Here is a 25,955-nt window from a genome sequence, read left to right as displayed (position 1 = left end):
TTACTATCACTATGATCCTTACCATACCGTAAAATTATCACTTTGGATTTTAACCCAACCGTCTTCCGCTCTGCTACCCTCTTCCTCTCAACCCTTCGCTCTTCGATTTCAATTTTCCGTTGTTGCACCTGTAGCTGCTTTACTACTTGCTTTGATTCCTTTGCTACTCTTGCCTCTGCCTTTGCTTGTAATTTTGCTTCCTTCTCCTCACGTAACAGTCGGGCGTCTGATGCATATAACTGCCCCCCCTTCTGTAGCGATTTCCGTGCCCTTGCCTTTGCTGTTTTCTGCTCTGCTAACCGTAAGGTAACAATGTCAAGCTCGGTCTTATAGAGCTCAGCCCGATGTAAAACAACTGTAGTTCCACGTGCAAATGATTGAAACCCTTCTCTTGACGGTGATGAGAAAGCTGCCTCTACTCTCTTCTGCCAATGTTTAACTGCCTGTATAGTTTGCACACTAGTTTTTGGAGTTGAGATAAGGTCGTACGAAGCAAATGGCTCATAGTCTGGTGTTTGATTCCGGGTCTCTTGTATTTTATCAATTACTAGTGGAGGATTATATGGATATAGTCCTGCATTTCTCCAACCTGATTGAATTGTCCGGACAGTTAAGGATTGCCGTCGGATTTGTGAAAGGTCGGAAAAGAACGTACGTAGCTTATACTCATAGTCATAGCTACGTACTGCTTGATCAAGTGCCTTTTGATGGAAGTGTTTGCACTGCTTAAAAACTGCTACATCAAGAGGTTGTAGTAGATGCGTAGTATGAGCAGGAAGGCAGCAAATAACAATGTTATGCTCTTCTTCTAATGTGAGAAAGCGCTCCGTTTTATGAGAGTCATGGCCGTCGAGTAATAGGAGGCGGGTGTCGTCTGGTGCCATATGCTCTGCAGATAGTTGAATAAAATGCATGAGGTATTGAATTGCAATGTCGTCGTTTGAATACCCACTCTCATTAACGATAACAAGAGCATTTGGCTCAAGGTTATCATTATACCATGAGTCCATATGAAGTTTCCCCGGAATGATAATGGCTTCTGCAATTGCTGTACCATGTAATGGTGGGTAACTAAAGAGCGATGACATGTAATGAATCATAGAGGTTCGTAGGAGCTTTTAGAGCTATCGTTCATGCTCCTAGGCCTCTAGTTGGTAGACATATGTCATGTGGTAGTATGAGTGATGTCATGTAATGAATCATAGAGGGTTGTAGAGATATGCTATGTGGTAATATCGGCCCAGTAACTAAGGAGCGATGACGTGTAATGAATCATAGATGGTTGTAGCAATCGTTTAGTAGTATTGCTCTTGTTGTTGGTGTGATAAGCCAAAATATGTATAGTGACTTGTAGGTTTGAGGAGGAGATTTCCAAGTTTGCTCTTGAGTTTAATAGCAAACTGAGTGCAACGAATGTCAGTATGACACTATAGGCGTAGGCGTAGGCTGCGAGTACGTACGCAGCTTCTCAAGGGCTGTATTACAGCTTATGGGCCAGATTCCAGCTTTCCGGAACGCTGATTGTATGGTGGCCTCCTTAAAAGTCTGCTCCCGCATATGTGGGAGATCCCTCATAAATAGGGGTAGGTTGTAGGTAATATCCACCTCTCGTATGGCACGGAGCACGGATTGCCTATGCCAGTGCTTATAAGGCTGGAATATTCCCACGTCTAATGGCTGTAAAACATGTGTAAGGTGGCTGGGAAACGCCCATACGATGATGTGATATTTAGTAGCCATAATGATAACATCAGGGCTCGTATGGCTCACATGAGAATCGAGTAGTAGAACCTTAGGATTTCCCGGGTCGTGTGGAGCTGTAAGCTCTACGAAGTGCTGTAGCCACCGTATAGCAAGCTGGCTATTAGAATAGCCAGTCTCCGAGAGTAGTATCAGCTCATTCCCATCAAGGTTTTGAGGGTACCACGCCTCCATATGAATTTTACCCGGTACAACAAGTACAGGTGCAATCTTCTGTCCAACTGCAGATACTGCCTCTATAATCGTAATAGATATACGATTCTCAGGGCTTGGAGTGTAGAGCTGCTTTACAGCTCGGGGGACCATAACTCTCTCACCTCCTGGAATTCCGATCCTAAAACCAGTTTCGTCCATATTCCAGATTGACTCTGGTTTTATACCACGCTGTAGTACTAATGCTGTGTACTCTTGAAACCATTTAATAACAGTAGGCTCCTGTTGAGCTTTCGTACACTGTTGTGCAATAGGCTTTGTAGTAACAAAGTGAAACTCTATAAGCTCATTCCGTATATATTTAGTGAGCCAGCTCTGTGACGGTGGAGGCAGTGGGCTCTGTAGGTGGCATACTGCCCCGTAAACCATATGCCTATTAGCCCCTAATCCTAGGTGATACTGCTCTAGAATCCAGGCCTTTAGGGCTTCTGTTTGAGCTGTAGAAAGCACCCTATTCTGACCCCCATTTTGGGTAGTTCTGGTGGTTCTAGTGGTTCTTGTGCGGCTGATTTTTGACCGTATAGTCGACCTTGGGATCTTAAAAATCTGACTTGCAACAGCTACAGATTCAGAGGGATTTGCTGCAAGCCATTCACAGGCATCTGATAGAGAAGTCCCTTCCATTAAATGAATTACATTTAATGGCTATATAAATTACTATGGGGGGGAATGCCGAAGGTTTTGGTAAGGAGTAGCGGTGAACGTATGCAAGTTGAGGTGGCGCAAACCGCTTCCCCCCCGATTAGGAATACGGAGTCATATTTTGGTTGTTTTTTTGGCCACTCGCTTAGGGTGGCCAATCGTATGTGAAAACGTTACACGTGCTTGTTTGTATTATGTAAGCAGGAAGAGCTAAATTAATGCTTGTTTGTGTTAAGCGTCACTAAGAATCAGCTAGCGCAAGGCCTAGGTCTTGTAAACGTCAGGGGCCCAGAAGAACTCGTGGCTTAATGCTACCATACATGCCTATGTATGGTGGCATTAAGCCACGATCTATGTCTACCAATAGATCGTCATGCATTCGGAATGTGCCTGATTGCTTGTTTTTTGCACGTTCTTAAAAGAGCCGATTGATTATCCGATGAGGTAGTTTTTAAGAAGTAAATATCTCGGAACTTCAATTTCTAATTTCTAACCTCTAACCTCTAGCATCAGGCCTCTAATGACTATCAAATCAGTTGGGATCGCTCTGCCTGTCCCTGTCCGTGGTAACATCCTTGCAATATCACTTGGTTCATTGGCCAATGATTAGGTTAGGATATTAGAAGCTTGGTGGGAGGGAGGGGAGGATCGCATTTCGAGAGATACCATACCAAGTATTGCCAAGCCACCGTTGCCCAGACTTCGAAGACACAGGAGAAGAAGAATACAAATAGAAGCATGGCCAAGGCCGCGAAGATGTCCATAGCAGTCCTCCATCCCAGCTCAAGCTTCAGTGACTCCTCCTTCTTTGACATCCAGCACCATGCGTTTCTCTACCGGAATCTACACCGCGGCTCTGCTTGCATCGGCTGCCGCTGCGCCAACCTCATCCTCAACCTTGGTCGTGAACCCTACGGCCACTGACCCGGCCGCCGTCTATGCTGCTCAAGCTACAGCCAAGACCGAGAGTCCAACGAGCCATGTCAAGGGCAAAGTCTTCGACCGCTTCGTAACAATCTGGTTCGAGAATACAGACTTTCAATCCGCTGCCGCCGAAGGTAAGCTTCAGCCATATTCCATATAATTCTTGCTTCTTGGTGATAATCCAAGCTAATCTATCAAATTGAAGCAAACTTCGACTTCTTCGCAAAGAAGGGCATCACTCTGGAGAACTACTTCGCTGTTACGCATCCCAGTGAGCCCAACTACATGGCCGCTGTTGGCGGTGACTACTTCGGATTGAACGGCGACCCATTCATCGCCGTGCCAGAGAATGTTTCCACCGTCGTGAATCTTCTCGAGGACAAGAAGATCAGCTGGGGTGTTTATCAGGAAGATATGCCATACAGTGGATACCAAGGCTTCTCATGGGTCAATAAAAAAACTGGCAAGAAAGACTATGTTCGCAAACACAAGTAAGTCCTCGACCACATGCATATCGAGCAAAAGGTTTACATTCCAAAAGCCCAGCAGTCTTGTTTAACTCCGTTGCCAACGACGCAGACCGTCTCTCCAAGATCAAGAATCTTACCATGTTCCAGCAGGACTTGAAAGCTAACAAGTTGCCACAATGGATGTTCATCACACCAAACATGACCAGCGATGCACATGACGCCCCCATCGGCACAGCTGGTACCTGGCTCCGAACTTTCCTCGAGCCTCTTCTCAACGACAAGAACTTCATGCAGAACACCATGGTTCTGATCACCTTCGACGAAGACAGCACGCACCCCAAGCAGAACCGGGCCTTCTCTGTCCTTCTCGGCGACGCCATCCCCAAGAACCTTGTCGGCACCACCGACTCCAACTTCTACAACCATTACTCTGAGATTGCTACCATTGAGGCGAACTGGGATACCCACACTCTCGGCCGCTATGACGTAGGCGCCAATCTTCAGCAATGTCGCCAAGCACACGAATGACAAGCTGCGTAGCTGGACAGGCACGCCAGCACTCGCAGACACCACCTTCAACGCCAGCTATCCTGGTATCTTCCACTCAACGACGTGGGCGCCTCAGCCAGTGCCCAACACCTTGATCAAAGTGAACGGAAGAAGCGTTCTGCCAAAAATCAGGAAGCAGTGGGTTTCCCAGCAGAAGAAGACGACGTATTGTGGACAACTGGAAATCCCGACCTCTGCGAACCCACCCAAGGGAACATGTCCCGGCCCTCGGGCAACGGCGATCACTCCGAGAAGCATCACGGCTAAGCCGATAACTGAGTTGGATCCTTCCTTAACCCTCTTGCAAATACTCGCTGTGCAAGTTTTGTCCTTCGTTTAATTAGAATTGACTCGTCTGGCAATGAAGGTTTTAGCCCACTTAGACCTAGATTACTAGAGGAGACGCACGTTTTGCATTACTTGTTATGTGTGGGTTGAGTGTAGGTATTATTATCAAATCTTGTGGCATCTAAATCTAAATCATCTCGAATGCCAGTGTTTAATGCTTTGCGGTAGCTCTCCTATGTTTCGCCCACAAAAACCGGGAAAATAAATCGACCTTGCCTATAGTGCCGCCTTCCTTGAAATCCGCTCCCATTATTGCCTTGTACTGATCTGGCCGAAACTCGCTGACTAGCAAGAATCCGCTGAGAATGTAATTGGTGCATATGCCACTTCCACTTGCGCATTAGAGGTTTTGAGCCGTAATTGCATGGCATGATTGCAAGTACAGTCAACTCCCGTTAAGTCGATACAATTGGTGACACGTGTAAATATCGTAAAAGTGAAAATATCGTTATATTGAAATGCCAAGTATTATGTAATCCACCTATCCAATGTCTCCTGAACCAAGGAATTAAGCTGAATTGCCTCAATTTCGCCCTCCAAACGCTCTAATGCCCTGAGGTGATTGGCTTGGAGAGCATCCTGACACTCCGTATACTCAATCAGAACTTTAAGGGCATTGCCCACTTTCCCACCACCGTCGTACCACCCTTACCAAAATAGGTTGTGCGCCAGTAAGGTACTGTTACTCGAGCTGATTATAATTACTTATAGTAACTAGAAATATAATAAAGGCTCTAAACAACCTGGAAATTATTAGAGCTTTTTAATATACTAATCACTTCAAAATTAAGCCATAGGGAGAATTTCGATTAGGTATAAGAACTGTGAATAGTCCCTCTTCAGAGTTTCGGCTGGTAGGAACGCACTGTAATTCGCTCTTTCCTAAAAAAATAGGAGCTATAAATCGCTCCTTCCTAAAACTAAGATTTACAACAGGCAGTGTAAGCCGCTCCTTCTCAACTTAGTGCTAAAGTGGCATTTTCGCACTGCAGCACAATGCCTCTGTTTTCTTTCTGTGTCTGTTATGCATTTCAACTCCGAGGTTCGCAATTCATTTCTACTTTAACAAGTCACTGTCGGCAAAAAATAATAAAATAATAAACGACGTGTGCAGGATTTGAACCTACGCGGCCGAAACCATATGATTTCTAGTCATACCCATTAACCACTCTGGCAACACGCCTTGTTATTGGGCAAGTACGACTCACTATACTTAATATACTGGACATCTTTTTCTGACTTGGCAACTACGACCCCTCTATTGATGTATCGCACTTTTCCACAACGTATTTTTTGAGATTTCAGGGTCTGAAATTGTATTTTTGGCCAGTTTCCCCTTTTCAAGAGGCTGTACGATACATATGCACTATTTTTCTGCGAACAACAGCGTCAAATCGTGCCTTCCGTATTTATTTAATATTGCTCTGTGTGTGCTACTCATCAATTCATAATCTACTCACTAAAACATACACCTCAAAGCCAGCATTGAAGTCATTTCATTACTTTTCCTTATCACAACTCCCGTAACGCCGAGTCTGTAGGTCTCTATAGCTACAGCAATCCCACCCCATGCCAGCCCAACCATTCACACCTCAACGCATCCCCCCCTCTACTCCTCCATCTCCTCCGGCGCCTCCCCATCCACCTCCTCCACCGTCCCACTCTCCGCACTCCAATACGCCACAACACGCACCCTAAACTCCGCCGTCGCAACCCCAAACAGCTTCAACAACCTCGTCTGCCTACTATCCAGCACCTGCCCTTCGCGACACACCTCATACTCATTCTGCAGCGTGATATTCCCCTTACTCAAACTCGTCGGCACGTTCAACCGCCTCAGCTCCGGCTCCAGTCCATGCGCCATCGGCACATCATCCTCAGCCGCCACCTCCCCGCCGAGCGAGTACACGATGCCCTCTGGGATGGCGAAGCGGCGGGTCGCGGGGGTGCCCGCGCGCGCGAAATCAGTAGGCGTGTTGGCGGCGAAGTGCGCGCTGACGTCCTCGGGGCTGCGGTCGGTGAAGAGGAGCCCGACGTTGCCGGCGAGGTAGGGCGCGAGGAGGTGCGTGTTGGTCTGGTAGGCGGTTTCGGGGGTGGAGCCCAGGGCTTTGGCCATGACCTTCGTCTTGCCGAAGAAGAGGCTGTGAGAGGGTGTTAGTGGTGTTGGAGTGGGCGAGGGGAATTGGGAGGACTAACCGAGAATCGCTAAGGTCGGCGCGCACTTTCTTCAGGTAGGTGTTGCGCATGTTGTCGACGCTGAAGACGAAGATATACTGGTACTTGTCGATGCTCTCCTGCACGTTGGCGAAGAGCTTGAGCGTGAGCTCCTTGCCCTTCTTGTCGACCTGGGTCAGGTGGACCACCTTGGCGCGCTTGGATTTAGGCATTCTGGCGGTGGTTGAGATGGGTGTGTTTGGTGGTGGGGTTTTGGGAGGTGGTTTTTTCGTAAATATGATTGTGAGATTTCTATCGATTTCACTATCGAGACTTTTCTGCCGCGGCGGTGTGGTGCGCTAGCCGTGTTGGGCTTGGTGCGGGTTGTGGGTGTTGGGTTTCTGGGGGAGCGAGACGAGGAATCCAGAGTCAATTGTCTCTTGGCGACGCGTTGCTGGCGAGAAGCTGTATGTGCGGATTGATTGATTGCGGAGATGTTGGAGTTTATGGATTTCGTGCAGCAGTCCTTCTACAATTCGTCGCGTTGGAGCTACGAGAATAACTACACGAACCTGACGGCCACGTCGAGAGGTGAGCTCCATGACATGACCTATGCGCCCAGCGGATCATACTGACCCTCTCCAGCTCTCCTGGACTTCGATACCCCCCGCGGCTTCCACGTCGACATCTCCTCCCTCTCATCACCAAACTTCGCGACCTCCTACGCCCTCAGAAGCGTCGGCCTCGTCAACGGCTCGCTCTCCTATCTCTACACCTCCCTCCCCCTCACCTCCGCCTTCCAACAAGCCGGCCGACTCAACCTCCACGATGTAATCCGCGGCTACCGACAAATCCAGGAACTCCCCTCGCCCTCCTCGATACGGCCACCGCCCTCCTCAGACCCATCATCCACAGATACCGTCAAACCACCCACCCTCCTCTACGGCCGCCTCTACCTCCCCCAAAGCACCCTTGAAGCGCTCTACGTGCGCCGCCTCTCCCCGACATGCCAGATCAAAATCAGCGCCGTCTCCTCCTCGCGTTTACGAAACGGCGGCACCCTCCTCGCCCTCCACCAACACGACGTCGGCAAATACTCCACCGAAGCCCTCTATTCCACCGACGGCGGCCTGCTCGGGTTCAAGGGGCTGTACAATTTCGGTGCTGATCCCCGCGTCCGTGCTACCCCCTCCACCTCCTCCACCTCCCCCAACGGCGCAGTAGCACCCTCAGCAACACCCCCAACCGAAGACCGCATCCACGGCCGCTTCTCCGCCGGCGCAGAAGCCTACTACGGCACGCTCAACAAATCCGGCGGCGTCAGTCTCGGCGGGCGCTTCGCCACTCTCCCCACCTACCACGGCATACCCCTCACCGCGACTCTCACTTTGAATCCTTTGATGGGCAATTTCAGCGCTACCTACGCTGTTAAAGCCGGCGAGGACGTCGCGCTGTGTAGTAGATTCGAGTTCAACGCCTACAGCTACGAAAGCGAACTCGTCCTCGGATGCGAGCTTTGGCGACGGAGCGTGAAGTTGCCTGTTAGGCTTAGCGGGAGGAGCATGGCAGCTAAACTCGCATGGCGCAGTGAGGAAGAGATGTTCCCCCCTGTCCCTGCCCCCGTCCCTGCCCCTGCACCGACGGATGGACTGCCAATGGGGGTACGACTAAATGGGAAGGACGAAAGAGGGGAGGTGACGGGGGTGTTTAAGGGGCGTGTGGATGAGAAGTTGCGTGTTGGGGTGGTGTGGGAGGGGAGGGTGAAGGATTTGCTTGTTTGTGTTGGGTCGACGCTTGATTTGAGGAGGAGGGATCAGCCGTTTAGGAGCTTGGGGGTGGAGTTGCAGTATTCGTCCTGAGTGGAGCGAGTAGGTGCGTGGGAGGGAGCGAGTGAGAGGCTTGGGAGTAGAGGATAGGGGGACGGTATATCCGCTCTAGCACGGGCGCTATTGGAGTGAGAGCAGGGGTGTACTTGCACGACGCGATCCTCTCATCAGCTCGTCCGACCCCACACCAGCCCCACGGGTTTCTAGATGCAGCATGCCGGGTTCCGCCCCGCTCGTCGGTGTGTTCGCCGTGGTATCCGAGTTAGGAAGGGTGAGTAGTGTGGAAAGTGGGAAGACATCCTTTTGTGGACTACGAAGGGTCTTTTCGCACTATGAGCTGCGATGCTTGCGTGTTTTCGCACTACAGCTACGGCTGTTACGTCTTGTCGCACTACGAGCACTACGAGCACAACGAAGCGTTGCTGGCGATGGGGGACGGGATGTGTGAAGGGGTGTGAACTGGGCTGGGATGGGTCTGGGATTCGGTGCACCTTGGGAGGTGTACTACTGCACTTCCAACCCTAACCATCCTAACACCCCTAACACCCCTAACACCCTTAACCCTAACACTCCAAACACCTCGGTACCGCGACTCGGCAGTAACGTTCGCAATGGCGTAATGAGCACTATAGCGTAATGAGCACTAAAACTCCCACCTTGCAACTTCAAACTCGTAAACCACAATAGCGAGACGCAAGAGCCTTCGGGTTCAAGAGAATGAAGCTCGTATGGCTGAAACTATAATAGCTTACTAGAATCGATAATTTACAAGCTTAAAGGCTATTGCAGATCACTTTTAAGTTAATCGGATGACTTTGACGCGTCGCGTGTCAGGGGGCCATTCCTAAGTGCAAGCGCGACAAAACCAGCAACTTTTATGTACAGTTAAAGAGAGTATCTTGGTTAAGTGGATTTGCCAATTCTCTTCGATAGGACGCCCTATTATTGATCAACTTACACAAGTTGGAGTAAGGCGCATTCAAAATGGATTGAGATGTACTACAAAGCAGAGGCTACGAGCAATATCGCAACACAACATTTAAAGCGCATTTGACCCTCAAAAGGCATATAATCATTTACTATCATTACACACTCGATCTTCTATTACTTTAACAAATGCAACTACACCACCTCTACAACAAATGCTACAAACACCAAACTATCGCTCTTTACTTGTTAGCTCCCCACTAAGTGATATAGAGTTGCGTAGCTTAAATGCAGCTCTTAATTTGATGTTATAGTCCGAAAATGTGCTAGACTCTCTAACACGCAAATATATCTTACGGCTTAGACGCACTGCTAAAACTCTAAAAGAACACGAAACACACATCCAGACGTAGAACTAAAAAGCGGGGCAAGAGAGTAGCGTTAAAAAGTTATTGTAATGAGTACGTAAGAAATCTAGTCGGCAGTTTTATAGATTGAAAATAAGACCCGTACTAATAAGAGCAAAAGGTCGGGCACAGAGGGACCCTACGCTCTTATGACTTAACCACACAGCACGAAATGACGGAAGCAAAACATCACACACGTAGCGGCCGCCGTGGCGCCGTGAGAAAGCGGGTTGGGGATGTGCGAAGAGTGGGTTGTATTGCGTAACCCGGGCGGATACCGCTAAGGCGTTTAGATGCCCCGCGCGGTATCATTGGGGGGTTTTATGGGGAAGAGAGGGAGTTGTTGCGCTGACGAAGCTGCCGAGGACCCACCAGGGTATCCCGCAAGGTGACGGTCAGTCTCGCACTAAGCACACGCCACACGCACATCAGTATCATCTCCCTAGCAAATTCACCTTATCCCATCTCCCCATCCCATCTCCAATCCCTCCTCATCTCCAATCCCTCATCTCCCATCTCCAATCCCTCCCACGTCGAGAGCACATCCCCTGCTTCACGCATCCACGCATCCACCCATCAATGCCGAGACAACATCCCCTGCTTCACGCATCCACGAATCCACTCATCCACGCCGACACAACATCCCCTGCTTCACGCATCCACGCATCCACGCATCCACCCATCCACGCCGAGACAACATCCCCTTCACCCATTCACCCATCCACCCATCCACCCACCACCCACCCACAACGTGCCCAGTGCACAGCGGAGACCCAGTGCACCCACCACTACCAGTGCCACCCGGCAGTCTGTCGCCCGTGTATAAGACTTAAGCTTGCCCAGCCCGCTGCACTCCGTTCTTGGTTCTGCTCATCAGTCTTATCATCGTCTTGCAAGCTTGATCCAGCTTGATTCGGGGAGAAAAGACAGGAGAAGAGATCTACATACAGATCTGTCGCTACGATTCGACAACTCACTTCCATCACGCAATACCTGCTTCATCACCCCAGTCCACTACACATCATGTCTGACGCCGCACCCGTCCCGCAATGCTCTAGCGGAAACGACTATGACGGACGCATGGGCCTGCGCATCTCCTCCATCTTCGTCATCCTTTTTGGATCCATGATGGGTATGTTCCCTTCTTCACTCACTCACGTGCCCTCGTCACACCACAACAAACATCCAACTAACACCACCCCTAGGTGCGCTCTTCCCCGTCCTCGCCGCCCGCTCAAAGTGCTTGAAAATCCCTAAATCCGCATTCTTCGTCGCCAAATACTTCGGCTCGGGTGTCATCATCGCTACAGCCTTCATTCACGTCAGTCTTCCCTTCTCCCCTCACCCACCTAGCTCCCTCCTACTAACACCCCCAGCTCCTCGCCCCCGCCCACGACGCCCTAACCAACGAATGCCTTACCGGCCCCATTACCAAGTACAGTTGGGTCGAAGGCATCGTCCTCATGACTATCTTCGTCATGTTCTTCGTCGAGCTAATGACCATGCGCTTCGACTTCTTTGGCAGCAACAAGCCCGGCGCAAAGTCCCGCGCCCAGGACCCCGAGGGTGCGCGCCCTCCTGCCATTCCCATCACCGCCGTGCCTACCAACCACAGTAGTGATCTGAAACCCCCCACCCCCGACCCCGCCGCCGCTGTCATGCCCGCTCTCAACTCCTCGTCGTCTTCTCAAACGCAGAAACACGACGCGGACCCCAACGCCGCCTCCCAACCCTTCCCAACCCGCTCTCAGGAATTCTCATACCCCACCGGCGGCACCGACAACCTCTCGCATGGGCAGCACCACTCATCCGAGGAGCACATCGCCGCGCAGCTAACGTCCATCTTCATCCTTGAGTTCGGTGTCGTATTTCACTCCATCTTCATCGGTCTCACGCTCGCCGTGGCAGGACAGGAGTTCGTGGTGTTGTATATCGTGCTCGTGTTCCATCAAACCTTCGAAGGTCTTGGTCTCGGTTCCCGTCTAGCAACGACGCCGTGGTCGGCGGACAAAGAATGGCTTCCCTGGCTCTTAGGTGCCTTATACGGTATCTCCACACCCCTTTCCATCGCGGTGGGGTTGGGCGTGAGAAAGAGTCTGAGCACAAATGGCCGCGCGATGCTCCTTGTCAACGGGATTTTCGACTCCATCTCCGCGGGTATCCTCATCTACACGGGCCTGGTGGAGTTGATGGCGAATGAATTCATGTTTAACCAGGAGATGCGGGGTAGTAGCCTCAAAGTCGTCCTAGCGGCGTTTGGATGCATGGTCATTGGTGCCGGGCTGATGGCTGTGTTGGGGAAGTGGGCGTAGACGGACGACTGCTTTTCTTGTTTGCCTGTCCCCGATCTGACTTCTCTGTGCATGTTCTGCGTCATTCTTGTCGAGCCTTTATACTGAGCCGACAGATTCTGTGTGTTTTAATGGGTTTAGCGTTTGACGAGGAAACTTTTGGAATGGATGGATGGAAAGATGGCGAGGATAGTGGTGGTGTGTGCGGTTGTATATAGAACGTAGAAGTACCCCTCCCGCGCTGGATGCCAGGAAAATAAAGAATGACCCTTCTTTTACCTACGTGTTTTCAAATGCAACCTCCAATTCCCCATCCACCTTACCAACTTTCCATCCCCTCCTATTTCCATCTCTTTGTTATATCACGCCTGGCCCAGACAAAACATCCCTAACAACACCCAACTCGACAACCAAACCCCCCAACAACCTCCCCATCTCCCCTGCTACAACATCCACCCCCGCCACATCACTCAAAGCCTCCACCGACGGCGGCGCCGGCAGCGCCCTTGTCGCCCCCAGTGAGAATACCTGTTTCTGTGCGGGGGGGTCGACGATGGAATCGCGGAGGTTGGGAGTTGGAGGGGGGTAGTGGGAGGTGGTGGGGAGGGGAGGCCCATGTCGAGGTCGATGAGGGAGTCTGCTATGGAAACACGACTTGGGGTGTGATATTTCTGCAACGGCGGGAGGGAGGGGAGGGGGAGAGACTCATATCCAAATCGATCAACGACTCTGCTGTCGATGCGCGGCTTTGGGGATACTGGGATGATACTTGCGGGGAGGTTGATAAACTCATATCCAAATCAATCAACCCCTCCGCAATCGACTCCCTCTGCCCCTCTCCAACTCCTCCAGAACTCATCGCCTTCTTCCCCACCTCCTCAGGACCAACCGTCAAAGGGATGGACGAAGCAAACGTCCAATCCTTTGTCTGGCGGTTTGTATCCCCCTCCGTCCCCGATACATCAAGAGGTGCAGGGAGGGAGGAAGCAAACGTCCAATCCTTTGTTTGGCGCTTCCCATCATCTCCCCCACCGCCTGCCTCTCGCGTAGGTGGTTTCGATGTTTCATCCCCCGCCCCGTCCCGCCCACGAAGAGGTAAATCACTCGTCACCCCAATCATCGAGGGTAAATAATGCACACGGCTGTTTACGTCGTAGGTGGAGAGGGTGTTGGGATCAAAGAGTTTCTCAATCGGTGCACGGAGGGGTGCTAGTGCTGAGGGGGGTGGACGACGACGCGACTTTTTGGCGCGGGGAGTTGACTGGGGATTCTCAAGGGGGGAACTCGCATCTTGGATAGCCGGTCCTTTGAGGGTTTAAATCCCACTCCTCATCCCGTGATGAGGTCTATGAGTGTGCTGGTTGAATGACTGGGGGTTGTGGAGTGGATTAGGGGTGTACCTGAACCTGCTCGATCATCGGCATTTTACCCGGGTCCTCTTCCAGGCAGTATCTCGGACGGGCGTCCCAACCCCAACGCCTAGCTGTCCATAAGGCATCCGACTCGAAGTATTCGGAGGAAGCCCACTAGCAACCTCAAACACCACCCCTTATAAGCCCGCCCATAACTCCCCTTCCCAATAAGCTCCACCAACACATACGGGGCGTCGCCTCACCCGCCCTCACAGCGCGCTCATTGACGCCCCTTTGCGCCTTCTCCGCGTGCTCCACTGCCCTGGTTCGCATGTGGGGACGATTCATCAGCCACACCCGCGTGACGGCCTACTCTAAACTTGGCGAAAGGGGGCGCTCCACCCCGCTGCTGTTATCACAAGCTAAAATTTACCTGTTGATTTGAGGCGTTTTAGGCATTGTGGTTTGGAGATGGGTGCCGAGAAGGCTCGTGAAGGAGGAAGTATAGATTGGGTTGTTTGGGGTCTGTGCGCGGTGTTGGGAGGCGTCGGTGTCGCCGGCGCTTTAAGGTCATTAGAGGGTTTCATCCCGGAGAATATAACATGTTTACAAACTGTTGGCAGTAAGATCTGCACCACCCCCGTAGCCCCCCTGTAATACCCATGCTAGCTGGCACCACCTTGCTGGCGCCAGAGTCTCTCCGGACTCATCTCAATACTGAGACGAGGATTTTGGTGCTACGTCTCTGTATCAGAGACGCAGCAGGTTGGCCGCGGATCTTCCGCAATCTCTTATGTCGACTACAGTTACCAAGCCTGGTTAGTCATGGAAAGTCTTGGAAAATGAGAGAACTACACTCCTTTAGCATAAATAGGATTGCCCTTTCCCTAAGAAAGGGCAAGCAGACAATACAGTAAATCGACTATCACATACTTCCATGTCTTTTCCAAGCTTCCAAGCATTGATCTTGTTACTCCTTGTTTCTGAAAAGTCAGTAAGGTGCTAACCTCTGACTTATCCCTGAGTTCTCAGACTCAACATTTGTTACAACTTGTCTAAACCACTCCACTACATCATACACTTGATTGCTGCATTGTGGAATAGTCTAAGCTACAACCCTTTGGCTCTGTTTCATAAGACAGTGTGTTGTCTTAGTAAAACCATCCCTTCCTTGGGTGGCTAGATTCTCACATCTGGTGCACCCACCATTACAAAACAGATGGACAGACTGAGCGATCCAATTCAGAGCTTGAACACTACTTGCGAGCTCATGTGAACTATCTTCAAGACAATTGGGTTTTATACTTGTGCATGGCGTAGTTTGCTGCCAACAGTTTGCCATCAGATGCAACCAAGACAAGTGCGTTTTTTGCGAACAAGGGCTATGAACCAAGAATGAGCTTCAATACAGAGCATCAAGCATATCACAAAGCCAAACAAGAGCACAAAAACATAGCTCAGACCATGGCATAGGTTTGGGAGTTTCTGCAGGATGAAATCATGCTCTCACAAGCAAAAATGGAACATTTCGCAAACAAGAAAAGGAAACCTGCACCACGCTATCAAGTGGGAGACAGAGTATGGCTTTCAACTCGAAATATAAAGACACAGAGGCCATCAAAAAAGCTAGACCACAAGCAAGTGGGACCTTTTGAAATTCTAGAGCAGATTGGGCAAGTTGCATATCGGCTCAAACTTCCAAACAGCATAAAGATTCATCCAGTCTTTCATGCCAATCTATTAAGACTCAACTCAAATGATGCAATCGAAGGGCAGCAACAGGAGCCAGAGCCTCCAGTCATTGTCAATGGCGAAGAGGAGTGGGAAGTGGATGAAATCCTCGACTCAAAAGTTGTACGAAAAAAGCTTTTCTACAAGGCAGCTTGAAAGAACTATCCACCGGACAAGACATGGTACACTGCAGAGAGCTTCGAAAATTCTCCAGAAGTTACCCAAGCATATCACAGAAAATACCCTCAGAAACCAAAATGAGAGCTGGAGACAATTGTTTTGAAAATGGGATTTCTTGATCAGGAGATCAACTCTGGAGTAGGGGGCGGGGTAGTGTTACGATATCAAGTGCGCCTTGCAGCTCGAGTGGGGGTTCAGGGGTGTGGGGAGCTTTCTGGGGTTGAAGCGAAGTATCCGTATTCATGGGTTTTGAAGGCCCTTATATTCAATCCGTGATAATATTCATAGAAGATTAAAACTATTCATATTCATATTCGTCGTATTCATGAATATTCGTGAATATATTCATGAATGCTTGGCAATGCGTTAGCGGTATGCACGTGCCATAATTGAGGCCGTAAAATCATGTAAAGGAGGGGTAAGTTATATTTGTTTTGTGTTATAATCATGACAAAATTCCCATAACTTCTCTTTTTTATTCTTCGCTCTATTTAGGATATATTCATATTATCTAAATATGAATCCGTCTAATTCTCCCCTAGCATGGCACACAAGTCATCGAGAAATTGATTTTCATATATTAAATGATGGAAGTGACGAAGAATATGACTCTGATGTCGTATCACGAGTTAAACGACCACGAAACGCCCAAAAACAAGCCCAAATCTCTCAAGATTTATCACTTTTAAGAGAAGAAGATGATAATATCTCACCACATGATTCAGCTTCGCAAGTTCAAGCCTCACACCCTCTACATACAGAAGAGAAAAATACCATTACTACAAATACTCCCTACTCAAGTGCTCTTGAGTATACCCCCTTAATTCAACGAGTGAATAAGGAGCCAATAGGGCAAAGTAGCTGGGTGTACGCTCATTTTATATGGTAGAACTTGCAGAGCCATGGCTACATAAGTCAAGTAAGAAGATGATACCAATTGAGCGTGTTTGGACCTGCAAGACCCTTCATTGCTCTGGGGTTTACAGCGACTCAAAGCGACAAGGAACAACATCTAATATGATTACACACCTTAAATCGCATCATATCTACAAGGACGGACAAGGCCTTACAGCATCATCAAGTGAGCAAGCAAGTATCACATCATTCCTATCATCAGCAATGACGATGCCCCCTCCAACATCTACGCAATGGAATAGCCAAGAACAATTTGAATACAATCTTGCACATTGGATTGTACAGACTCAACAACCTTTTACTGCCATTGAAGCACCGTCTTTCCGTCAAATTTTCCGCAGCATCCCTAATTTTGCGCTCAAGTTCAAGTCTGCAAAAACAATGTATTTCCAGTCCACCGTGGAGCTGGTTGGCTTGAGCTCGAGAACGGCCATTCCACCAAAGCTCGGGCCACTCCACCGTCGGGGAACCCTATAGGTTTTGCCACATTTCATTTTTCTTATCTTATCTTATCTTATCACTTATATAAACTATACCTAATTGGTAATAACTAAGCCTAATAAGGTATAAATTATAGTCATGATTATAAATTATGATTATGATTATACGCTTTATCAATAACGTATTTCCCAATCGAACCATGCACCTGGTCGAACCGTGCAAAATAACCACCAAAATACAACTTCGTAGGTATATTATAACAACAACCCTTTAAAACACTCTAGCTATCTACATCTTTGCACGTACGCACATTATGTCCAACTTGATTACATGTGCCACATCGTCGTGGTTTTCCCTTTCCTGCGCTGACCCTGTGTGGCATCACCACCCTCCTCCTCCTGAGTTTTAGTACTCCGTACAAGCTCATCACCTTCCTCAATTGTCAAGCTTCCACCTAATTGGATACGCTTCCTTCGCTTGTTTGCCCTTCGCTTTTTGAGCGCATTCGCCTGCTGTAGCGCCTTGACTTCAGCTTTAAGGAGTGTAAATGAATGGGCCATTATTTGAGCTCCTTTAGCAAGCTGGTCAAATGCCTCATTTATTGAACTTGGAGAGCTATTCTGATGTTGTACGATTCTATTCTTAAGGTGTGTTGTTTGGAATTCAACTTCAGTCGCATTCTGGGGTGTCTTTGAGGTCCAAGTCTCCTTTTCAACAGGTGGTGGGGTTGGTGTTTTTAGTCGGAGATCAAGGTGCGAAAGGACAGTATTTGGATCGTACGGAACTAACCCTATAACTAAGTTAGTAGTATTTACTATAAAGATTATTATAATTACCTGTTGCTCGAAAGCCACTCTTAATATTCTGCTCTGTAAATGCAGCTTTATACGCTTCTTTAAAGGCAGAGAGGAACTCAAGCTTTGTGATATGGTGAATATGGAGTCGTACGAGACCCTCGACCTGCTTTCCGTACGAGGACTTTAGTGGGCTAAAACACCCAACATCAAGAGGCTGGAGGAGGTGTGATGAATGTGGTGGCATACAGAGGGTAATAATTAGGTGCTCTTGACAATACTGTTGGAATTCGACTGAAATATGTGACTCGTGGCCATCAAGAATTAGGAGATGATATACTCCTTTAGTACGACTCTGAGTATGTTTCTCAAAATGCTGAATCCACTCAAAACCAATTGTATTTGTAGTCCACCCGTTTTCACTTAATGTAATCACCCAATCGCGTGGGAGTTGTACCTCGTCATCGTTATACCATGACGAGAGGTGGGTTGCTCCTTTGAAAATAATGAATGGAGGAATTGACCACCCGTACGAGTTGATTCCTTGTATAATTGACACCCATTCTCGATTTCCTGGCTATGTAGCTTTCGGACGATTCCTTGACTCTGAGCTAGTGACTACTTTAGCAGTAGCAATCATTCCCATTAAGAACCCAGCTTCATCAAAGTTGTATATATCCTCCTCTTGAATTCCGTACTTTGCGACCGTGTTTCGTACGAGCTTAAACCAGTCTCTGATAATCACTGGATCTTCACAAAGAGCTCTTTTATAGTCGTATTTTCGTCCAAACTTCGTTTTAATCTCCGTACGACGCGTGATAAAGTTCGAGGTCCAATTCTTACCTACAGGTGACACGTCGCGTTCAGCGAGGAGTAGGTCCGCCATTTCTTGTACAGCAGCTGGCCGAGGTGGGAATCCACGCGAATCAAGGTCAAGAATGTATCGTACGATAGCTTCCCTCTTCTTGAGAAGTAAGCCTTTGAGTATTTGAGGCTGTGTTGCATCAGGGAGCTGTTCCTTTTATCCTATCACGAAGGGTTTGAGGAGGTATATCGTATGCTATTGCAGCAGCTCATACGCTTCGAAATTGATATAATTTAATTGCTTGTATTGCTAAAAGAATACTACCTTCTTGATTAGAAGAATAAGCTTGTGTTGGAGACATATTAGTTGTATGGAAGGAAGACGCGTTTTGGTGGTTATTTTGCATGGTTCGACCGGGTGCATGGTTCGATTGGGAAATACGTTAATCAGGATTATGATTACTTAATCATGATTATAATTGATTTTCTAACCCTGTATGCTAGAGAGCAATTGGCTTTGTAGTAATGAAGTGGAAACCCTAAAGCTCATTCCTTATATATTTAGTAAGCCAGCTCTATGACAGTAGAGGCTGTAGGCTCTAGAGCTGGCATACTGCAGTAAACACCATACTCCTATTCGCTCTAAGCCCTAGGTAATACTACTCTAAAATCCACTTCTTACGGGCCTCTATCTAAGTAGTAGAAAGCACCTTATTCTAACCCCTATAGGGCCGCTTCTTCTACTAGGCTGCTTAGGCGATTCTTAACTGTATAGTTGACCTAGGGACCTTAAAAATCTGACTAGCAACACCTGTGGATTCAGAGGGGTTTGCTGCTAGCCATTCATAGGCATTTGATAGAGGAGTCTCTTCCATTGAATGAATTACATTTAATTACTATATAAAATACTATGTGTAGGAATGCTCAAGGTTTTGGTAAAGAGTAGCGGTGAACATATGCAAGTTGTGAGTACCTGAAGTGCCGCAACTCGCTTACTCCAACCCTTGAGCGAAGCTCAAGGTTCGTTACGACGATTAATCGGGGGGGGAAGCGGTTTGCGCCACCTCGAAGCGAGAGGAAGCGGTTTGCGCCACCTCAAAATTGCGACCGCAAGTACCTAGCCATAGTAATTTGTATGTAAAGGTACTTAAAAATTCAATTCTACGAAATTATCACTTCTTCATTCCCACTCTCACTCCCACTCCAACGCCCACTCCCACGCCCACCCTCACTCGCACTCTCATATTCGCTCCCAGAATCAGCTTCTGGGTCAGTAATTGGGTCCTGCAACTCCGGAGGAATTGGGAAGCCCGATTGGGTGAGCTGAGCCACGCTTTTCTTCTGGAGGCGCTCCTGTTTCCGGGCTTCAATTCCTGCCCGGCGGAGCTGCTTCTGGGCTCGCTTTGCAGCCTGGCTCAGCTTCCGGGCTTCGGCCGTAGCGATCTTCTGGGCTCGGTTTGCGGCCTGGCTTAGCTTCCGGGCTTCAGCCGCAGCGAGCTTCTGGGCCTGAAGCTCAGCTTTCTGCTTCTGAAGCTCGTGGGCTTCAGAAGCCCGGAGCTCACCTCCACACTGGAGTCGGCCCCGAGCCTGCTTCGTCTTCGAGCTCTTAACCTGCTGGCGAATAGCCTGTAGGTCGAGCTCCTGGAGCTGGCCGGCAGCTAGAACCTGGGAGGCCCCAGTAACCCAGTTACTGTAGCTCTGCCGCGAGGGGCTACTGAAGGCCTCCGGAAGCCGGTCTTTCCAGCGTTGTAGGCCCTGTTCTACGCCCTGGAACGTAGTGGGTATAGGGGTAATAGGGCGTAGTAGGGTAGGTGTTGTAGGCTCTATAGGCATAGGCGTAGGCTGCGAGTACGTACGCAGCTTCTCATGGGCTGTATTACAGCTTATGGGCCAAATTCCAGCTTTCCGGAACACTGATTGTATGGTGGCCTCCTTAAAAGTCTGCTCCCGCATATGTGGGAGATCCCTCATAATTGTAGGTAATATCCACCTCTCATATGGCACGGAGCACGGATTACCTATGCCAGTGCTTATAAGGCTGGAATATTCCCACGTCTAATGGCTGTAAAACATGTGTAAGGTGGCTGGGAAACGCCCAGCCACGGTGTAATGGTGGGTGCACCAGATGTGAGAATCTAGCCACCCAAGGAAGGGATGAATTTACTAAGACAACACACTGTCTTAGAAAACAGAGCCAAAGGGTCGTAGCTTAGACTATTCCACAACGCAGCAATAAGGTTTGTGATGTAGTGAAGTGGTTCAGACAAGTTGCAACAAATGTTGAGTCTGGGAACTCAGGGGTAAGTCAGAGGTTAACACCTCACTGACTTTTCAGAAACAAGGAGTAACAAGATGAATGCTTGGAAGCTTGGAAAAGACGTGGAAGTATGTGATAGTCGATTTACTGTATTGTCTGCTTGCCCTTTCTTAAGGAAAGGGCAATCCTATTTATGCTAAAGGAATGTAGTTCTCTCATTTTCCAAGACTTTCCATGACTTACCAGGCTTGGTAACTGTAGTCGATGTAAGAGAATCCCATAGAACCATCTCTTAGGTTTGTAGCCTATAGGAAGTAAAAGGAGGTCCAAGGTCAGAGTACCCCTATAGACAAATTATGTCACAGACAAATTATGTCATAACTTAACCAATCTTGTGGGTAACTAAAGAGCGATGACATGTAATGAATCATAGAGGTTCGTAGGAGCTTTTAGAGCTATCGTTCATGCTCCTAGGCCTCTAGTTGGTAGAGATATGTCATGTGGTAGTATGAGTGATGTCATGTAATGAATCATAGAGGGTTGTAGAGATATGCTATGTGGTAATATCGGCCCAGTAACTAAGGAGCGATGACGTGTAATGAATCATAGATGGTTGTAGCAATCGTTTAGTAGTATTGCTCTTGTTGTTGGTGTGATAAGCCAAAATATGTATAGTGACTTGTAGGTTTGAGGAGGAGATTTCCAAGTTTGCTCTTGAGTTTGATAGCAAACTGAGTGCAACGAATGTCAGTATGACATGCCACTTGCATTTACTCCCTCAATCACAGTAACAGAGAGCCGATTCTCAGGATTATCAACAGTCCATTGCTTACGCCAATCGGCACAATAACAGCTGTAGATTTATAACATCCAATCATGTAGCCAGTCTCGTCAACATTCCATAAGTTATATGGCTTAATGTTGTGTTTTGTAATAAGTGCGTTATATGTAAGGAAAAATTCCTCAAACACCTCTTTCTTTTGTGCCTGCTTTCTATGCGTATTTAAAGTCTTCGTATGAATCGAGTGGAATTCAGGGTGTGCCTTAAGGAAGCGTTGTAACCACCGTTGCGATGGGATCGTATGATCGGGTCGCAAGTCTGCAACAGCCTGTAAAACCATTGATCGGTTTGCAGGGACCCCACGCTTAAGTTGGTCATATATAAATTGACAAACTGCAGTATCTTGTTCTTGAGATAAAACTCGGTTTTGACCCCCGCGGGGAAGGAGAGGGGTAGTAATGTGTCATCGGAGTGTCTCACGGTTGACATTAAACTTGCGGGCAACCCAAGTAATTGTATAAGTATCTGGTTGTTTCAAGTAGAACTGCCGGGCCTCAATAAGACGGTCAGCTCGACTTGGATCGCTATTCAAAGGCATCGTAGAGGGTTGTTGTTACGACAAATATTATTATTTCATCTATGTATCAAAGTGGCGGTGTACATGCACATATCGCTGTCGCGTGCACAGATTGCTGTCGCCACCTACGAGCGAAGCGAGTCGGTGGAACACCAAGTAACCTGCATGTATAACGAAAGTGCCAAACAAGCGAAAGTGCCAAAATCATGTGGTGACCAACCCCCCCAACTAAATGTTAAATTCCTCCACAACAAAACATGCGCCATAAAAATGATGAAAGCAAATTAGTGCTAGCTATCCAAGCTATGCAAAGCGACCCAAATTTGCACCTTTGAGTTGCAGCTAGGATCTATTCCGTAGACCACTGCAAGCTACATCACCGTTTACAAGGCGTACCTTCACGACGCGATATCCAAGCCAACTTATGGAAATTAAGTAACCTAGAGGAATCAGTTCTTGTTCAGTATATACTTGACTTAGCTGCTAAAGGGTTCCCTCCTCAGTTGTCTATTGTTGAAGATATGGCAAATCGACTACTTGCAACATGTGACGCACCACGCGTCGGGTCACGTTGGGCTTCAAACTTTGTTAAGCGCCATGTAGAGCTCCGGACACGCTTCCAGCGAAAATACGACTACCAGAGGGCTAAGTGCGAAGATCCAGAAGTCATTCGTGGCTGGTTTGAGCTTGTATGGAACACAATTCTAAAGTATGGCATCAACAATGCAGATATCTACAACTTTGATGAGACTGGGTTTATGATGGGCGTCATCTCAAGCGCAACGGTAGTAACGAGCTCAGATGGGCAGGCAAAGGCAAAAAAGGTGCAGCCTGGCAATCGGGAATGGGTTACAGTAATCCAAGGCCTTAGTTCTCAAGGTTGGGCAGTGCCGCCATTTGTCATTGTGGCAGGTAAAAACCACCTTGCATCTTGGTATGAGAATAGCGGATTTCCAGCAGATTGGGTAATCGCTGTTACTGCAAATGGCTGGACTACAAACGAGAGAGGTATGGATTGGATTCAGCATTTTGAGAAGCACACAAAGCCCCGGAGTGTTGGTGGTTATCGCTTGTTAGTCCTTGATGGTCATGAGAGCCACCACTCAGACAAGTTTGAGGAGTACTGCAAAGAACACAACATTATTACGCTTTGTATGCCTGCTCACTCTTCCCATATACTCCAACCACTTGATGTTGGCTGTTTTGGCCCATTAAAGAGAGCTTACGGTCGGCAAATTGAAGATATGATGCAGGCTCATATTATTCACATTACTAAGGATGACTTCTTTCCTGCCTTCCACGCTGCATTTAACATTGCAATGACAGAAAGCAATATTCAGGGAGGGTTCCGAGGTGCTGGGCTTCTTTCATTTAGCCCTGAGAGTGTAATATCTACACTTGACCTTAGGTTTAAGACAAGTGTGGTGAGACTGGACACAATGCGCGCACTTGTCAGATTGTAATAGACAGGTCTGAGGAAGAGGACTCCGAGTAGTTTTAATTAATTTATATTGTTGTGGTGAATTTATCGCAATTCTTATGGGGTAGTCACGATATTTTGGCACTTTCGCTTGTTTGGCACTTTCGTTATACATGCACGTTAATGAATGGGACGGATTTTATTGTATGGTGTCTTTGAAATAGTGCCTGTGACTCGTCGCCGCACTATTTCTTTCTTAAATATTGAACGACTATCGAACGACAATACTTGAGTAGGCATGGCCCAGTGCTGGTGTATAAAGCAATGAGCTATTCTTACCACATAATGATTGTCGGTCTATTTTCTCATAGCAATCCAGTAATTCCCCAAATGAAACAGCTCTTCCTTCCTCAAAATTCGTCATGCACAGACCGATATCTCCCAAGATGCTTCCAAAGGTCTTGGATAACCTGCACGCCTGTCGAATGTCCTCATCCATGACGTCCTCAATATACTGCCTTCCTTCCTCATCGCTATCGGTAACTGCATGAAGCGTCTTGGAATCAAAACGAGAATACATATTTGTCAGAGCAGCGAACACTTCGAGTGGAGCGGAATGTGCAAACTCCCAGTCGATCACACTCACAACATTGTACGTATCATCGAAAAGTATATTGTGCAGCAGGAAGTCCCTATGTACGATAGGATATCGATTTTCGCAAGGTTTCTCAACGATGTCTTCTCCATTGCCGACTTGAGGCGTGAAGGAAACGAAATCGCCGCCGACCACGGAGAAAGTCCAAATTCCCAAATTTTGCATGAGCGGCCCATGAGAGAAAGTAGTCCGCCTCTGACATAAATGGTCCTTCAAACCCAAATGTCGCTGGAAGTGGACCAATATCAATTGTCCCATTCGGCCTCAAGACAAGGGATCCAAGCTTGCTGATCGAGGCTGTTGCCATTTGACACTAGGCACAACAACTAAGCATGAGGGAAATGAAAGGTAGGAGTTCCACAAACCTGTATTGAAGCTATCGACTTCTGAATCCTACACTTTTGCTCACAATTGAGTATTCCAGGACCCCCAAGGTCGAACAACATATTGCCTCTTATGCATTGCATCAGCATATAAGGCAGCCTCACAGGGTTTCCATCTATAGATGTCCTGTGCCCAAATATCGTGGGTACTGGTATATTGGTGAATTTCGCGATGTATTTCATCGTAGCAATCTCGCTCTCCATGGTAAATCGCCGTTCGGTCATCCACCATTTCAATATTTCGTTCTCGTCAAAGGCCGGAGAGGCTGGAATAATAGGAATGCGTACAAGCCACAATTCGGCTTCATCGATGAATCCGAGACGACGAACAATATGGCGTCCTCCAGCATGATAATGTCCATCGTAGATGCATGACCGACCACCATTAAGAATCCATGCTTCTGTGAGTAAAGCTGTCCAATCTGTATGCTGAAAGGTCAGCGCGGATCGCTTGTCGTTATGTTGGCCTTGCCAACGGAAGATTGATGGTTGAGTCATACGAAAAGTGGTTGGACATTCTGCTCTTTGTGGTATAATCGTTGGTTTCCAAACCACCGCCTGGAGGCGGTTGGCGAAAGCGATGCTTGCTCTCTCAGCAAACGCGAGCGCGTCCAATGCGACATCAGGACAACGCAACTATCTGGACAACAATTGACACGTAAAGTTACAATCATGTCAATTGATATAGCTAGAAACGAAGCTATTCAAAAAGCAATTGATTTCCTAAATCAGAACCCAATGGAGACTATCGCCGCAGCAGCTAGAATCTACCATGTACTCCCAACCACACTCCGTATGCGACGCATGGCGCAACGCCAACCACCAAAGCCTCACGGAGGTAACAACAGAATACTTTCAGATATACAAGTTATAGCTATACAAAGATACATTCAACAGTCATATGAAAATGGGTATGGTGCAACGAAGCCAATGGTGTTTAATGCTATCTGCCAACTACTAGCAGCTGAAATCCTGATGCATCCACCACCGTCTCAACGGTGGTTCCAGACTTGGATTAAGACTCAACATGAGACTTTCCACACCATTAAAACCCGGCCAATTGAAGCAGCACGTGTTGCTTCTCATGATGTATCAGCTATCAAAGAATGGTTTCATGGATTCAGAGATGTGTGTAATCAATTAGATGTTACTG

At 48.0% G+C, this 25,955-nt stretch overlaps 5 protein-coding genes and 1 non-coding gene across 6 annotated transcripts; 3 read left to right on the top strand and 3 right to left on the bottom strand.

Annotated features, from left to right (window-relative positions):
- The first annotated feature begins 3,078 nt into the window (after positions 1-3,078).
- Positions 3,079-5,322, top strand: VC83_05697 (uncharacterized protein). Its single transcript, XM_024469312.1, has 3 exons — positions 3,079-3,674; positions 3,746-4,031; positions 4,082-5,322. The coding sequence occupies exons 1-3, from the start codon at positions 3,440-3,442 to the stop codon at positions 4,536-4,538; spliced, it is 978 nt and encodes a 325-aa protein (XP_024322968.1). The 5' UTR covers positions 3,079-3,439; the 3' UTR covers positions 4,539-5,322.
- Positions 5,323-6,009: 687 nt separating this feature from the next.
- On the bottom strand, positions 6,010-6,091 carry VC83_05696 (the record flags this gene model as incomplete). Its single annotated transcript has 1 exon — positions 6,010-6,091. It is a non-coding gene; the product is annotated as a tRNA-Ser (tRNA).
- Positions 6,092-6,516: 425 nt separating this feature from the next.
- Positions 6,517-7,294, bottom strand: MRT4 (mRNA turnover and ribosome assembly protein; the record flags this gene model as incomplete). The annotated part of the gene is made up of 2 exons (XM_024469311.1): positions 6,517-7,048; positions 7,104-7,294. The coding sequence occupies 2 exons, from the start codon at positions 7,292-7,294 to the stop codon at positions 6,517-6,519; spliced, it is 723 nt and encodes a 240-aa protein (XP_024322969.1).
- Positions 7,295-7,555: 261 nt separating this feature from the next.
- MDM10 (protein of unknown function DUF3722) lies at positions 7,556-8,920 on the top strand (the record flags this gene model as incomplete). The annotated part of the gene is made up of 2 exons (XM_024469310.1): positions 7,556-7,652; positions 7,707-8,920. 2 exons carry the CDS (start codon positions 7,556-7,558, stop codon positions 8,918-8,920), a joined length of 1,311 nt encoding a protein of 436 aa, XP_024322970.1.
- Positions 8,921-10,868: 1,948 nt separating this feature from the next.
- On the top strand, positions 10,869-12,785 carry VC83_05693 (uncharacterized protein). Its single transcript, XM_024469309.1, has 3 exons — positions 10,869-11,353; positions 11,427-11,542; positions 11,598-12,785. The coding sequence occupies exons 1-3, from the start codon at positions 11,245-11,247 to the stop codon at positions 12,531-12,533; spliced, it is 1,161 nt and encodes a 386-aa protein (XP_024322971.1). The 5' UTR covers positions 10,869-11,244; the 3' UTR covers positions 12,534-12,785.
- Positions 12,786-13,152: 367 nt separating this feature from the next.
- VC83_05692 (uncharacterized protein) lies at positions 13,153-13,632 on the bottom strand (the record flags this gene model as incomplete). The annotated part of the gene is made up of 1 exon (XM_024469308.1): positions 13,153-13,632. One exon carries the CDS (start codon positions 13,630-13,632, stop codon positions 13,153-13,155), a length of 480 nt encoding a protein of 159 aa, XP_024322972.1.
- Positions 13,633-25,955: the final 12,323 nt, after the last annotated feature.

Source organism: Pseudogymnoascus destructans (genome assembly GCF_001641265.1).
Source record: "Pseudogymnoascus destructans isolate 20631-21 unplaced genomic scaffold scaffold_14, whole genome shotgun sequence".
Taxonomy (NCBI): Eukaryota; Fungi; Ascomycota; class Leotiomycetes; order Thelebolales; family Thelebolaceae; genus Pseudogymnoascus; species Pseudogymnoascus destructans.
This window is presented reverse-complemented; position numbering and strand designations above follow the sequence as displayed.

What these genes read in the sequence shown, in the direction of transcription:
- VC83_05693 (XM_024469309.1), top strand. Translation starts at nt 11,245, where the DNA reads ATGTCTGACGCCGCACCCGTCCCGCAATGCTCTAGCGGAAACGACTAT. An exon ending in CCTTTTTGGATCCATGATGG is followed by an intron (nt 11,354 to 11,426) that starts GTATGTTCCCTT and finishes CACCACCCCTAG; the next exon opens with GTGCGCTCTTCCCCGTCCTC. An exon ending in TCGCTACAGCCTTCATTCAC is followed by an intron (nt 11,543 to 11,597) that starts GTCAGTCTTCCC and finishes TAACACCCCCAG; the next exon opens with CTCCTCGCCCCCGCCCACGA.
- VC83_05697 (XM_024469312.1), top strand. Translation starts at nt 3,440, where the DNA reads ATGCGTTTCTCTACCGGAATCTACACCGCGGCTCTGCTTGCATCGGCT. An exon ending in TCAATCCGCTGCCGCCGAAG is followed by an intron (nt 3,675 to 3,745) that starts GTAAGCTTCAGC and finishes ATCAAATTGAAG; the next exon opens with CAAACTTCGACTTCTTCGCA. An exon ending in GACTATGTTCGCAAACACAA is followed by an intron (nt 4,032 to 4,081) that starts GTAAGTCCTCGA and finishes ACATTCCAAAAG; the next exon opens with CCCAGCAGTCTTGTTTAACT.